Source organism: Medicago truncatula, chromosome 8 (genome assembly GCF_003473485.1).
Source record: "Medicago truncatula cultivar Jemalong A17 chromosome 8, MtrunA17r5.0-ANR, whole genome shotgun sequence".
In the NCBI taxonomy this organism is placed as follows: Eukaryota; Viridiplantae; Streptophyta; class Magnoliopsida; order Fabales; family Fabaceae; genus Medicago; species Medicago truncatula.
Genome location: NC_053049.1, coordinates 42,941,528 through 42,957,328, shown reverse-complemented (window position 1 = coordinate 42,957,328; position 15,801 = coordinate 42,941,528). Strand labels below are relative to the sequence as shown.

The window sequence follows — 15,801 nt, the reverse complement described above, 5'->3', positions numbered from 1 at the left end:
TAAAGAATTACAGCATGATACAAATAATTATCATGATTGTTTGGACTTGAGTGTGATTATGATGTTCCTAAGCCGAAGTCTTTACTAACTAGATTTTTACGAGTATGCCATCTTTAAAACCTGATTTAGTAAAAATACAACTTGACATTTTGTTGTTAGTCAAAAGTTAGACCAAAGAAGATCCACTTTTGGTTGTTTTGTTATAGTTAATTGCAAGTCATTCATTTCGCGATTATGCAAATTTTACTATTCTCTTCTGTCTTCTAATATATTTCGGTTCTGCAGATGGAAAGCAACAGATGAGTCCATTTGCTAATTCAAAGACTGCTACATATTTAGCCTGGCAAAACATGCACAACAAGTACTGTCACTATGCTTTCTGTTGATTTCAATGTCCATTTTACATCCAAAGTCCTTGCAACCAAGAGTATCAATCCAGGTTATTTCACATCTATTGCCACATTTTTTGTGCTGAATTTTTTTAACTATTGCAGGTGTAGAAGATTTCATTACATTTTAAACAAGATTTTTTTACTTGTGCTCTTTCACTTCTGTCAATCAATCCGTGGGATTCATATGCGATTAAATCCATGTCTCTAGAACATTCTAATTGCCCAGCCAGTGCTGTTCAAGCCTTAACTCATGCAATGAGTCGGCGCATGTCTCCTGCTTCATCAGAATCATGGTGTAGACGAGTAGTGGTCATGGTCAACATGTCAATTCCAGCATGTGGATCTCATGCCGAAAGAGATATGAAAATTCCAGCAGTGAGACTTTGATATAGCGTACGCCATAGCTCAAAATCATCTTTATCGCAAATGTTGCCTAATTTCTGAATTTTGTCAGCATGAGGCGAAAACATTAACCAATCCATCTCTTTCCCTCTCACTTTCTCTTTACTCTCTCTATTTCTGTAAGTGCTTTAAGATGTTTATTAGGTACCTTTCTTTGATCCAACAACCATGACTTCCTCTGATAATTTTATTTCACTGTTGTAAATAAATTTCAAATGGATTGTTCAATTGGACCAGTTACTAAATCATTTAATTAAACCCAACAAGAATGACAATGTGCTCTCATTATAGTTGACACCAAAGCAGAAACCATGCATGGAAACACCAAGATAATCTCAAGAAAACTGTAAAGACTAAATCAACAAACGGTTTATTAAAGAACTAATAAAACAACAAAGCCACAAAGCCTTTGATAACAATGTGAATTAACTACAAATTCAAAGTTTCACTTCAACGGAGAAAGAAGCGCAGCACAAAGCCACAAACTAAACAACAATGCGAGTTAACTACAAATTCAGAGTTTCACTTTAGTACATGAACAACAGTGTAACTGTAAACTTATTAACTACAAATTTCATAGAGATTCACTTCAGCAGAGAAAGAACTAAACCGCAATCTTCATCATCATCGAAGCATCGCACTCACAGGCCATGGTGATCTTCAATCTCAACCATTGGCTTGACCTGAGGCATGGGAGACACACCTGCTGTAGTAGTGACACCAGCAGCACAACCACCACGTCCATCAAGAGCAGAGCAGGTTTCTTCCGTCGCCTGACCTGGAGAATCTAATAAAGTTGATGCTCCGGCTCCAACACCTGCTCCTTCCGACGCTCCTTCACCTCCTAATATAGTATCATAAGCAGCCGCAATAGGATTGATATGCGGAAAAGGCAAATACACACTGTGCACAACTATCTTCACATTGCGGATGACGTCAGCAACCTTAACTCTCACATAGTTAATCCTCATCGGCGCTGATGTCACTCCTCCGCCGGAAGTAGTGATCAGAAGCGGCTGACCTCGCTCCAATGTAGGCAGAGCAGTTCCAACTGGAAGCTTCTCAAGATCGGCGATCGACAAGTAATAATTCGGTATGATATGGAATCGCACATTGCTGATGTACGATTGAGAACCGGAGAATATAGAAAGATCATCAACGGCGAAAATAGTCATGTTGTTGAGAGTTATGAGCTCTGCGTATTTTACCTTCATCGCAAGGGAGAGGATGCTGAAACCGTTATTACGGAGCCTGAGCATTGCATCTCGTAGCATGAGGCGCATTATAGCAGGGAGCACGGTGACGCCGTGAGTGTGAACGTGAGCACTGGAACGGTGATCAGGATGAAACGGAAAGGAGAGTGAAGTCATTCTCTCAACGTCACAAGAAAACGGAGAAAGTGTAGAGACGAAACCTTGAAGGCCGTGAACAACAACCATTCCGTTGTTGAATAGATCCGGTTGAGCAATCTCAACGCCTCCGATGAAAACTTTTGGAGCACCGCCGGTAGTAATGTTCGAATGAATCGAATCGGAAGTGACGGTTATGCAACGGCCTGGACTGAGCGTCTCGATCTTGGTGCCAAAAGGAAGCGTACGCAAATACTCGATAGTGAATAAACCTGGAACGATGTGTTCACGGAGGAGATTCGGAACAGAGCAAGAAAAGCAAGTGCGAAGCGAAGCATCGGAGGGAGCGAAAATGGTAGAAGGACCGGTCCAAGCAGAGGAAGCGGTGGTTGCGGCATCGGAGAGCGACGGAGCGGCGGTTGCAAGCTCGTGAAATCCGAGATGAGACAAGATCGGTGGAAGTAATGTGGTGTGAGAGAAGAACGAATGTTCTTGAAGATCATGTGGAGGTAGCGGTGGGATTGAAGGTTCGAAACCTTCAGTGGCGGTGACCTTGTCACCGGAAAGCATGACGGTGAAGAAGATTGCGAAGAGCATCGAGAATCGAAGAGAAGAAAAGGTTGAAGAGCTTTCCATGGTTGTTTGAGAAAAAGTAGAAGAAGCAGTGATTGAAGATTTGATTTCAATTCTGAGAGAGGGAAAATGAATGGAACGAGGATGAAATGCAGAGTGAAGTACTTATATACGCGCGCGCGGGGGAGTGAAACTGTTAGAGAGATTTTGTAATCGTGTGAGTTTGTTACGCGGTTGTTAGAGGTTTAAAGTTTTCGAATTTTGGGATTTGTAAGCGTGCCAAGTATTTTTTTTATTTTTTTTTTAAATGGAAGTGGAAAAAATAGAAAATGAAAATTAGTGATTCATCTTTTAATCAATGTTTTTCATTTTTTGATAACTCTTCACATTATTGCAGATTTTTTGTTGCAACACATCTCATCATGAGAACAAGTTCGCCTCCCACATGAGGGGGCGGTTTAAGAAAAATTCAATGATTGAATTTGATTTATATAATGAAATTGATTTGACATTTAATTATTTGTCCATATAAATTTTGGGTCATGATAGTGCTAAATACTCTTGCGATGATCTTAGATTTTCGACAGTAAATAATAATTCATCTATTTCTACTTTTACTTGGAGGGTTATTGTTAGTGTTTAGAAGGATGTCTCTAGAAACATAACTAGGTATATTAAGAATGGTCATCGTGTTTGGTTTTGAAAATATGTTTGGATTTGAGATTATGGCCCTTTGCAAAATATCGCCTCCAATGGTTTTTCCGTTGTCCATATGGAGTTTTCTGTCTCTCATTATGTTTTTGATGGCCGATGGAACTGGGAATTGCTCAATCAACTTCTTCCTCAATAAATTTATGAGAAAATTACAGTTATCAAGCCTCCCTTTAATGAAAAATCTGTCTTTCTTTGAAGAAACCTTACCAGAGATGGAGATTTCTCTCTCAAATCACCGTATTCTATCATACATGGTAAACATCACTTCTTCTCAACAAACCTTAATATCTTTCATGGTAAAATTCTAACTAATGATGAAAGGTATCATATAAGTATGACTAGAGACAATCTTTGTATTATATATGGTGACTATCAAGAGACAATTATATATGTCTTAAGAGATTGCGTAGAAGCAAACATGTTGTGGAATGGTCTAGTTTCTCAATATGTTTGGAGCAATTTCTTTAGTCTTGGATTGTTTCAATGGCTCGACTAGAATATCAAAACTCTTAATATTGACACAATACATAACAATCGCCAAATGTTCTTTGGAGTTGACGTTTATGAGCTTTGGAAAGATAGAAATAGCCTAATGTTCAATGGGAAATCTTTGATTGGTAACCAAGTTCTATGTCAAATAACCAACTATGCTAATTTCACTATTTTCTCTATCAATTCTAAATTCTAATGTCTAATTTCATTCTCATCCATCGAGACACAATGTCAAGGTCTTTTGGTCATCTCTACCAGACGATCATTATAAGTTTAATATTGGTGAATATCATAAAAAGTCAACATGAATATCTAGTCGTGGAGGTTTGATTAGATATTGACATGGTAGGAATATACGTGGTTTCGACAACATAATTGTCACTTTATCTGCCTCGTGGGCATAACTTTTGGGGCCTTTAAATACACTGGAATAGATATGACGAGTCAATTGAATATTAGAAACACCATTTTTGAAATGGATTCTATGATCATGGTTAATATGGTTACTTCAGGTTCATCTCAAAATTCTCTTCTCCATGAGGTGATCTCTCTTATCCACCGTCCTATATGGAGAACTTCAGTTTGTCAAGTGCATTGCGAGGCTAAACAATGTGTTGATCTGTTGACAAATCTCATACATTCTTCATTGTATTTTAATTATATTTATGTTTGCAATGTTTTTCGTTCGACTTTGAAACTTCTACCAGAAGATGATGTAAGATGTAATAGTTTGTCTCATTTAATTTCGTAATTTTTTTTTCTTATAAAAAAACCATCTCCATAAAATTCTATGTGAAATGATATTAATTGTGTGCGCAAATAAGTTTTAGATCAGTAGCGTGTAACTTTTTTTTTTTGAAGAAAACAATTCTTTTAAAAAAATTAACTTAATTGATAGTGACAATATATTGCAATAGAAAGGGACATGGTTGTCCCCGTGAGCATAACTCAGTTGGCAGGGACAATGCATTATTATATGCAGGGGCCGGGGTTCGAACCCCAGACACCCCACTTATTCACTTTAAAAGTGAATTTCTAGGCACTAGGCTACCTGACCAAAAAAAAAAAAAAAAGGGACATGGTTTAAATCGCATATACCCTACTTATTTACATTCAAATTTCTAAAAAAAAAATACAATTCTTTAAAAAATATTAGTTAAAATAAAATAAACTCATGTTAAAAAAAATGATGAAAAGAAGTGAATAACAAAATAGGATAATTATTTTTCGGCTTAATACATCAGTTGATCCCTTAACTTATTTTCGTTTTTCATTTTGGTTCCCTAACTATTAAACGTCTCAATTTGGACCTCTATATATTACGCTGTTACCTATTTTAATCATCTCCGTTAATTTTTTAATGTCTAATAATGTTGATATGACTTCAACCATCCGATTGCAGATCCATTGTATATAATAGTGAACTACCAACATCTGATTTTTTTTTTCCTTTTCTTCTTCTTCTTCTCCTTCCCTCTTACTCCTCTTGATCTTCGTCATCTTAATTATTAAGTTCATATAAACCCAAAAAAATTGAACAAACAAAAACATAAAAAATAAGAATTGATTGATTCTTCGTTATTCACTAAAATCTCAATTTTAGTTAGATCCCATTAATAATAATAAAATAAAAAAACTAAAAATAAAACACAGCAATCCATAGATTCACTTCTTCGTGATTCATTTCTTCTACCATTAAATTAATCTTCTCCAATTTGAGACATATATTCATTTCTTTCTTCCACAGTTTATACAACATCACTTCTTCCTAATATAAACGGTGAAATTAAAGGCTCGCTACCTCCTTTCTTGTGCGATGAGATTTATAGGGATTTTATAGATTTAACTGTTGGTTATTTTTGTTTTCTTTATACGGAATGGGATTGCGTTTGAAGCTGAGTTATTGAAATTATTTTTATACAAAACCCAGATGCAGAAGAACTAAAATCACAAACCCATAGGCAATACAACAACACTTACTCTCTTTCTCTCATTTTCATTATGATTTCATTTTGATGTGAATGAATTGAATCCGAATGCAGAAGAACTGAATCAGAATTTGACAGTTTTGATGTGAATGATTTGGTTTTGTTTCTCTAAGAAGGGTTGTTGTTGTTTGTTTTCTGGGTTTGATTCTGAATTTGAAGGGTTGTTGTTTGTTTTCTGTGTTTGATTTTGACGATGATATTATGTGTTGTGGTTGTTATTTTTTTCTGGGTTATATTAAGATTGACCAAGAAAGTATGAATGTGATGAAGGAAGAAGAAGTAGAAATAAGAAAAAAATTATGTGTTGATGGTTCACCGTAAGATACAACAGACCTATATAATCTAACGGTTCTCTTTTTAAAAAAATATTAAAGGGTTTAAATTAAATGAATTTATAAAGTCTATGATGGACCACCTTTAATATGATTCAGCTTAAACTAAAAACTAATGGAGATGATCAAAATAATAAACTGCATAAGATTTATAGGATCAAATTGAGACGTTTAATTGTTACGAGACTAAAATGAAAAAAGAAAATAAGTTAAGGAAAATGATATATTAAGCCTTATTTTTCTTTTATCTATCCGCGTGTGAGCAACGGCAAGTTAAGAAGCGAATATCTTTCACAAAAGGGTTTACACGAGAAATTGAAGAACAGCAGAAAGGGCAAACCTCACAAGAGAGAAATAGAAATGGGTGTGACAAAGGAACAAGTCGAATCATCTTTGAACTCCAAACTCAACCCTTCCCATCTTGTAAGTTTCTCTTTTCCAGTTTCGTTCCTTTCCTTTGATTTACGCTCGTTTCACTAATAAACATGGCTTAATTTCAACACACCATTTTTATTTTATTTTGTATATATTATTATTTTCCATCCTTAGCCCTAATTATTATATTGGAATGTGCAATTCCTTTGTCATGCTTCATGCCTCTTAGCATTGGAGATCCAAAAAAATCCCTAATTGTTCCCAAATGTATCGAAACTTCAAAAACATTATTTAGTGTGTTTCGGTTAGTAGTTTCATGGACAGCCTAATTAACGAAAAATACATTCAATGACCAAACTAACGAGGACCGAATTGACTAGCGAAAGACACTTTTAGGAAAGTTGTTGTAATTTTATTCAATATTCATGCAAGTTCAAGGACCCTAATAGTTGTTAGCTATGGCTATCTGGAGTCTATATTACAATTTTGGAATTTCTTTTGATCAAGAGACTGTAAAATTAGTGTCTGACTCTTGAAGTTTTCACACTGCTCTGGTCTGATTATTAACATGATCAGTATTTTTACCTGAGTTTAATGGTTACACACTGGCAGCCCACAATTTTACACTGACATCCAATGAGAGACCACCATTTTTCCACATCACACAATCAGCTTCAAAATACATGTACATTGAAAATGCACATCCTCTGATTCCTCTTTACTTTTGACTCGACATTACATGCAGTGTAGAGTATCCTTAGTGAAATATGTTAAAAATGGAACTTCATCCTATGAAAGGGAAAATGATCAACCTTCAATTTATCAGTTTTACAGTTTATATGAGTTCATGAGTTATGAGGAACAAACTATACTACTGCACCAACTTGAAAATGTGAACCTTCCATTTGTATTTGACAATGACCTTCTCCTTTTCCTTTTGAATTTCTTATGTTTGTTTTTGTTTCAGGAAGTAACTGATATATCTGGCGGGTAAGTTTTGTTTTCCATCCAACACATTTTTTATCAGCTTTTTTCTACCACCGTATACTTGTCGCTTATATCTTACAATCTTATAATTCCATGTTGGTATTATTAGGTGTGGTTCAAGTTTTGCAGTTGAGATTGTTTCAGAACAATTTGAAGGAAAAAGGCTATTGGAAAGGCATCGAATGGTGAATGCTGCCTTAGAGGAGGAAATGAAAGAGATTCATGCACTCTCTGTAAAGAAAGCTGTAACTCCAGAGCAGTGGAAAAAACAGCAAGAGTCCAACCAATCAAATCCTGCGGCCTAGAGCATATAATATTTATAAATAAAAAACCCTTACAATATATTGCTGGCAGTATTTGTGGATCATAGTTCTATGTATTATTTGCTGCCACTCAAATTTTATGTTGCACTGCTAAATTTTAGTTGACAAAGTCCCTGACTTTCAGTAGGGTAATTTTATGATGATTGTTCTTTTTATACTTTCTTGGGTATTGCTTACTAGAATACATGTAAGCATGCTCAATAGAGATGAAAGTTGGAAGAAATGAAGGCAAAGTAAAAAGCTAAGAATGCATGACTTATGAAGGTTTCTTGCATGTCTGAATCCGAATGGATCAATCAATTTCTATTTTTCCTAAATTTTAATTCTTTCCAAGTTCATTCTTCATGTGGACTTAACTTGTTGACTTGAATATGTGGGTGTCCTTTTCATTTTTCTTCTGAGGGTTTTGTTTTCAGTCTGAATTTTTAACCTTGCTAGTTCATTTGGATGGCGTTATTGATGAGTATTATGTTTCAACCTTTAGGTGATTTTCGCTATGTCCTGATATATCATGACAGTGAGTTGGTAAACTGAAGGCATTGTGGTTTTGCTGAACCTTCAAAGTGTATATTAGCTAAAGTTACGGTAGCACACCGTGATTTTGTCAAATTTACCAGAGGTCCAAATATGCACACATCTTTTACACTGACAATTGTGTCCTTTTCTCACCACACACAAGATTCAATGGTGCCTTAAAAATCTACTGTTTTCTTCACATCTGAACTAAGAAGCTTTATAGTCCTCCTCGTCACTTGTGAAAACAATTGATTCATAAATCTTATGACCGTGTCATTACTTTTGTACGCTGAATAGAAGGAATGGTTGAAACCACTTCAAGTGCCGTCAACTATTTTTATTGTACTCAATTTGTGCATACTATAGGAACATTTGGCTTTTGAGGTCAATAAGTAAGAGACCAACACGTACAGTGTCTATCTCATGGACCTCATATATTCTATGAATTTTAACCACATGTCTCGATAAGACCTATCCAAAAACCTTGATTAGAAAAAATCAAATAAAGACAACAAATATGTACACAGTTCCACTGTCATCAAAATTTTGAGTCACCCTTTTATCAGAAAACTTGAAAGAACAACGTGCGAGGTGTCACCACCATGATCCTCTACCCTGTTTCATTATTCTGTATTTAAGCTTGAATGTTATTATGATAACTAAGCTAGTGCATCCATCAATGAATGATTCTCCTCTGGTTTGTAGAACCATGAACATCATGAAACTTCAAAGATTTGGACCGGTTAGTAATCGTTCATGGATAAAGACTTCAAGATTTGGTGAGAAGCCATTATGGTTTAGACCCATTACTATCATTAAAGTTGCAGAACAATCTTCTGGCTATGGCTTAGTTGAAGATGAAGCACTTGGACAGAAGAAAAGAGAGCTTTACCAGGCTCTGGAAGGTAGCATCTTCAATTATTCTTATTATTTGTTATTCTGAGCTATTGTTAACACTAGTTAACAAAGTGGAAAGAGTAATTTGTTTGAAATGGGTAAACAAATGTGTTTGAAGGAATCAACAGAGGGATATTTGGAATTCCATCCGGCAAGAAGTTAGAAATTGAAACTTTGGTGAAGCAGCTAGAATCTCAAAATCCAACTCCAGAACCAACACTAGAACTAGAGAAGGTAACTTCATGTCAAGGTTTTAAAATCGACACGGTACAGTCATGCCGCGATTCTTGATATTATGGAGAGTTCGAGTTAAATGTGGTTGATGTGGTGTCATAAGAGGCTGTGTTATGGCCGCAAAGACATAAAAAAGTTGATGTCGAGGCCTAAATCACATTTTTTTAAACTATATTAATTGTCATACACAAACTTTCATAATCATGTTATGTTTCTATTACTGGAAGGTGGATGGGTGTTGGAGGCTTGTTTATAGCACTATCTCAATTTTGGGATCAAGAAGGACAAAGTTAGGCCTAAGAGACTTTATCGCATTGGGTGATTTCTTTCAGATTATTGATAAAACCAAGGTACAAATACAATGCACTTCTCAATTTTATATGATATATGACCCTTTTTCTTTTGACTTTTGATTTACTGATTTTATTTGATAATGATAACATTAAACTTCAGAAGGCACAAAACTAAGCATAGTTTCCAATCATAAATTTCGTATTTTTGTGTCAAAATTACTTAATCCGTCTTTGCTCTTAAAATCTAAAATACTAAGCTTGAAATTTAGATCGTTTGATTTTGATCGGACAATCTAGATGCGGCTAATTGCACGTAGTCACGAGTTTGTGAATCCATAAAACCAAAAGATCCCAAATTAGACCCGATAAAACTACTGCAGAAAGTGAACTACATGTCAATTATGCCTACATTGTTAACGTTTGAGTCTTTTAGCACATGCAGGACTAAATTGAATCAAAAATATATAGATGAAATTAAATTTAAATTAAATGACAAACATAATAATCTTGTCTATTTTGATTTATTATTGATTCATTATTTGAAAATGAAGAGCAAAGCGGTGAACGTGATCAAGTTCAATGCAAAAGGGTTGATATTGTTGTGTGGAGAGCTTAGTATTGAGGCCTCATTCAAGATTGCTTCCAGAACAGTTAAATCTCCTCCTCTTTGTTTGGTTACTTTTAGTTAATCAATCATATTGCCGCCAAATAAATACTAATTTAGCTTCTACTTTAAATTCACAGAGGGTTGACATTAATTTTGAAAATTCTACAATCACTCCTGATCAGGTATATTACAAAGATATTAGTACCTTTTCTTTATGTTCTTGCCTAATCAAAATTTTCACTTCAATTTCATATGTTTAATTAATTTTTCCTTCTTGCATGCACAGTTGATGAATGTGTTTCGGAAAAATTATGATATTTTGTTGGGCATCTTCAATCCAGAGGGATGGCTAGAAATCACGTATCCTAATTTTTGGTTGATTGTCTTTCTGTGTTTTCATACTTGTAATATTGATGACAATTGTTGTTTCTTAATTCCATTATCTTATAGATATGTTGATGACAAAATGAGAATAGGAAGGGATGACAAAGGCAATATCTTTGTGTTGGAAAGATTTGAAGATAATAGCAACTCGTAGCCGTTCTTTTTTGTTTTCAACATGGTCAGACACTAATTGTAGACACTTTTATCAGCTGGGACTCGAAGTTTGGTTGGACAGAGTGGGAAAGTATCCCCTTCCGGTCGATACAACAACCCAAGTTGGTAACTTGTAGCCATTGTGTTGGCCCATGATTCATTCTGGAAGTATTACACAAATTATGCAAAGAAATTGCAATGATGCATAATACTCACCGACTGCAGTGCAGTTGCATAGATGTCTGTCAGTCATTATGTTTTTATTCATTTGTCTCTAAATTTATTTTCATTTATTAATTTAATGAAAGACAATAAAATGTAATTACTTGTATTACTTAGCAAAAATAAAGAAGGTTCTTTAGCAGAATAAATGTGTCTCATCGGAATGTGAGATAAAAAGAGGGGGGGAAAATACAATAATGAAAGATGATTAAAAAGATACGTAAAACAAGGATGTTTGGGAGGGGTGGACAACGGTCGGACTCCGACGGTTTTGGGCTGAAAATCTCCCATCCGAAGCAAACCACGGTTGAAAAAACACAGCCCAAGGATGTTTAGGATGTCATTTGCTTCTTTTGTGTATGATCCAATTTATTAAAAGATGCATATGTAGAGGAGACCAGATCTGAGGCATAGAAGAATAGAAATTATGCAGAGGAGATCAATCTAAATAGATCTTGCTTGGTTGAAAGCATTTGTTGTTGTGTTAGATCACTAATGGTGTTTTGATTTAGAAGAGAAGTTGTGAAGAGAAAAGTTGGTAAGAGAGTTTGAAAAGAGAGAAAGATGTGAGAAATATAGTAGATTTGATGAATTGTTTGGTATAAGAGAAAGACAAAAGAAATAGAGAAGAGAGAAGTGTTGATTATATCTAAAAGTACAAAAATACCTTTGAGATAAAAAAAAAATCTCATATAAAAATGATTTCATTAATTCAATTACTAGATTTAACTTTGAGTAGTTTAAGTAAATAGTTAGGTTAAGCTTTTTTTATTACAAAATAATTAGACTAATTTAACTAATTATTATATTAATTAATTTGACTAAGTTAATATTTTAATTTTATTTTAGAACAACTCATCTTTCCTTTCCTTTATCTCCTTCAAACCATTGCTAACCGACCCATCCATCTTAATCTCTCTTCTCCCCCGCATGGTGTCCTGTATATCGTTGTTCCACCACCCGCATAGCATTAACGAGGTAAATTTTGGCTTTAAACTGAATTTCAAAGTCCAAGTTAATAAACAAAACCAGCAAAAAAAAAACATTCAGAATTAAAGTGAATTTGAATGTTAACAAATTAATATACATACCCCACCAAGAAAAACAATTTTCAACGTCTGAAAGCAAATATTTTATCAGAGAAATGTTCATGGCTTTAAGCTCAATAAGAACTAAGCAGCAAATTTTAAATAGGACAAAAACAATAAAAACAAGGGTAATATAGGAAACACATAACCAGAGTGGATTTCTTAGCTCTTTCTTCTCACATCAGCGAGGAAACAAAATAGCAATGGGCCCCACGTTTTTATGATCTCTCTCCAACTTCTTCTCAAACCAAACGAGAGTAGTTGGCCTTCTCTCTTCAATTTCTCTCTTACCAACTTCTCTCTTCTCTTTTTCACCTCAACCAAACACAGGCTAATGAAGATGAGAGGTTGAGATAGGATAGAAAAGATGAAGAGGATGAAAAGTAGCATCGATTGAGAGAGGCATTAGATTGTTTGAGTTTTTAGAGAGATAAAAAATTGAGTGAGAATACATGAAAGTTCAAGTAGTAGTCTTCAGCTTTTTGAAACTAGGAAAGAGAAACGTGATTAGATTTTAAAGGCTAAAATTAATTTAATTAGTATTAAAATACACGTAGGTTCTGTTTGATAAAAATAGCGGATAGCTGATAGTTTATAGTTTATAGCTGTTAGCTGATGACTTATAGCTGATAAGCTGGTTGAAGTGTTTGGTAAAATTAAACGGTTCAACTAACTTATAAATGTAAAATAACATAAAAGGACATTCTTATTTTATAATAATATTTATATATAATTAATATTTAAGTGTTTATAATTTATTAATTTAATATATTTTTTATGCATTATCATTAGAAAAATATAAAAAGTATCTACTCAGAAAAAAAATATAAAGAGTAAAGATTTGGACAAAACAAAAAAAAGTATATTTCTTTAAAAAATAAAATAAGCATGTCAATAAAGTATAAAGAGTTTAGTGAATTTAAGCCTAGAAAAAGTATTAAAATGTGATTATTTTAACTAGGGTTTTAAATGATTTAGACGTAAAAAAATATAGACGTTAAATGATATATGAAAAATAGTTTAAGCCTAACACCCTTCATAAAAACAATTTAAGCCTAACAAAAAGAATTTAAACGTAACCAAAAAAAATTAAATGCGTCCTTTTTATGAAAAAAATATAACTTAATTTATGAAAAAATATTTATTTAAACTGAAGGCAATGGTCATTTTATTTATGAAAAAAAAAATTATATTGCACTGGAACTATATTGCAGATGCACCGAGAATACAAGAGAATGCTATAGATCAAACAAAGTAATTAGGCTTAAATGCAATTTTACCTTCTATTTTGATTGAATCTGAATTTTACCCCCCTTATTTTAAAACTCGGAATTTTACCCCCTCTATTTTTATTGATTCTGGATTTTGCCTCCCCTATTTTAAAACTCGAAATTTTACCCCCCCTATTTTATGTTTTTCAGGATTTTGCCCCCTCCCCCTATTTTATTCACATAATTAATTATTTGTATTAAATCTTTTTTAATGAAAAAATAAAAATAAAACCAAAAAAATACTAAAAAAAATGAATAAAAAATACTGGAAAAAAATGCATAAAACTAGTACGATCTCTAAAAGTAAAATTAAAAACTAGTATGAAAATACAAGAAAATAGCAAATATTTAGAGGTGCAAACTAGTTTTTTCATGTATTCTTAATTGAATTTTTTCTTGTAATTTCATTGTTTTTCTATTTTTAGTTTTTTTTTTTTTTTATTTTTTTTTTTTTATGTTTTCTTGTTTTCCTTATACTTTTTTCCAAATTAATATTCGTATTTTTTGGTTCTTTATTTTAAAATAGGGGTAAAATTCTGAAAAACGTAAAATAGCGGGGGTAAAATTCCGAGTTTTAAAATATGGGGGGCAAAATCCCGATTCAATCAAAATAGAGGGGGTAAAATTCCGAGTTTTAAAATAGGGGGGGTAAAATTCAGATTCAATCAAAATAGGGGGGGTAAAATTGCATTTAAGCCAAGTAATTATAAGGTAAGGTTATGAATGTTTATAAGGTAATTATTAGTTATATTATACTACCTCCGTCCATAATTATAAGACCCTTTTGAGAATTTTTTCTGTCCCTCTTTATAAGACCCCTTTCCTATTTCCAACCACAATAATTATTTCTTTACATACATGCCCTTATTTATTATACATCTTTTTCTTCAATCAACAATAAATAACATGTTGAAAACATAAATCAATCCTCTCTCTTAAAGGATAAAATTATAAAAATAATAGTAATTACAAACATATTTAATACAAATGTCCACTATCTTAATTCCCGTTATTTTTTCAAAAGGGCCCTATAATTAGGGACGGAGGTAGTAATAAATTATAAAGGGTAAAAGGGGATTTTAGATAAAATAGTAAGGTCAAAAGTGGAAGAACAAACAGTAAGCTATAAGCTATAAGCTCAAACGCTACTTGGAATAGCGTCTGAAAAATAGTTTATAAGCTCGTAAAATAAGTTATAAGTTCGTGGTGAAAAATCATTGTCAAACAGAACTTTTTTTATCAAACGAGCTTATAAGCTATAAGCTAATTGTGTGGTCTTACCAAACAGAGCCAAAAGAAAGTGATCACGTGGGTTTGTCTCAAGAAGAAAGAGAAAAGGCTGATTTGACCATGGAAAAAGCAATTTCAATATTACTAGTATGTATTACTACTATCATCTCTCGGTCGGATTCGAGTTCCGTTGGATTAAAAATCCAAGTCCGTAACCGTCCGCTGTCATCCGTTGTAAACTGACAGAAACAGCCCGACGACATGTTCACCCGATAATGACCCATCCAAATTGCTGTTATATCTACCGATTTATGCGGATTTGGGCGGGTATTGGTTTTTTGTCCAACCCACGGTCATCTGGCACCAAATCCACTGTCACATTTGAATAAGAATCAATGTCACAACTCAACCATGTAATAGAGCAAGCTCCAAGGGAACCATCAAAGTTGAACACAATTCCCATATAAAGATTATGATTCATACTAATATAAAATGTATTTTAAATTGATCGGTTATTATTTTTAGTTTATCTATTTAAGTTATCTTTTAACATCTTTATCAATATAACTTTATAAATCACACTTGAGGTTTTTTAATACAAAAATTATTATCACAGGGCAAGTAAATCCGGGTAATGCACAAGTATTGTATCTAGTTATCTTCTTAATAATTAAAAAATCAAACTCAAGGGATTCATGGACTACAGTTATAGACAAATTTATCGACAAAACATCTGAGGCAGTTTGTGTTTGAATCATGATTGAGATAATCTTTAGCTAATTTTGTCTTACATTTCGATTGAATTTCAAATTACCAAAACCATTTTTTTCTATGAACCGAAGGCTTAATACCAAAAACAATAAATCCAGTTATATTCCTAATATCATATCGTGTATCCTCCCAACTATCACAATGTTCACATCCTTAATTACAATTAACAGCACTAATGCAAGACACATTTTCCTTGTTTGAACCACAT

At 33.5% G+C, this 15,801-nt stretch overlaps 2 protein-coding genes and 1 long non-coding RNA gene across 3 annotated transcripts; all 3 read left to right on the top strand.

Annotated features, from left to right (window-relative positions):
* Positions 1-251: 251 nt before the first annotated feature.
* Positions 252-1,069, top strand: LOC120577293 (uncharacterized). Its single transcript, XR_005643361.1, has 2 exons — positions 252-361; positions 495-1,069. It is a non-coding gene; the product is annotated as an uncharacterized lncRNA (long non-coding RNA).
* Positions 1,070-6,496: 5,427 nt separating this feature from the next.
* LOC11432202 (protein BOLA2) lies at positions 6,497-8,255 on the top strand. The gene is made up of 3 exons (XM_003630134.4): positions 6,497-6,665; positions 7,585-7,607; positions 7,714-8,255. Exons 1-3 carry the CDS (start codon positions 6,603-6,605, stop codon positions 7,907-7,909), a joined length of 282 nt encoding a protein of 93 aa, XP_003630182.1. The 5' UTR covers positions 6,497-6,602; the 3' UTR covers positions 7,910-8,255.
* A 144-nt stretch (positions 8,256-8,399) lies between these two features.
* On the top strand, positions 8,400-11,378 carry LOC11442583 (fibrillin protein 5 homolog). The gene is made up of 7 exons (XM_003630133.4): positions 8,400-9,348; positions 9,459-9,574; positions 9,802-9,924; positions 10,419-10,517; positions 10,612-10,656; positions 10,761-10,834; positions 10,925-11,378. The coding sequence occupies exons 1-7, from the start codon at positions 9,096-9,098 to the stop codon at positions 11,010-11,012; spliced, it is 798 nt and encodes a 265-aa protein (XP_003630181.2). The 5' UTR covers positions 8,400-9,095; the 3' UTR covers positions 11,013-11,378.
* Positions 11,379-15,801: the final 4,423 nt, after the last annotated feature.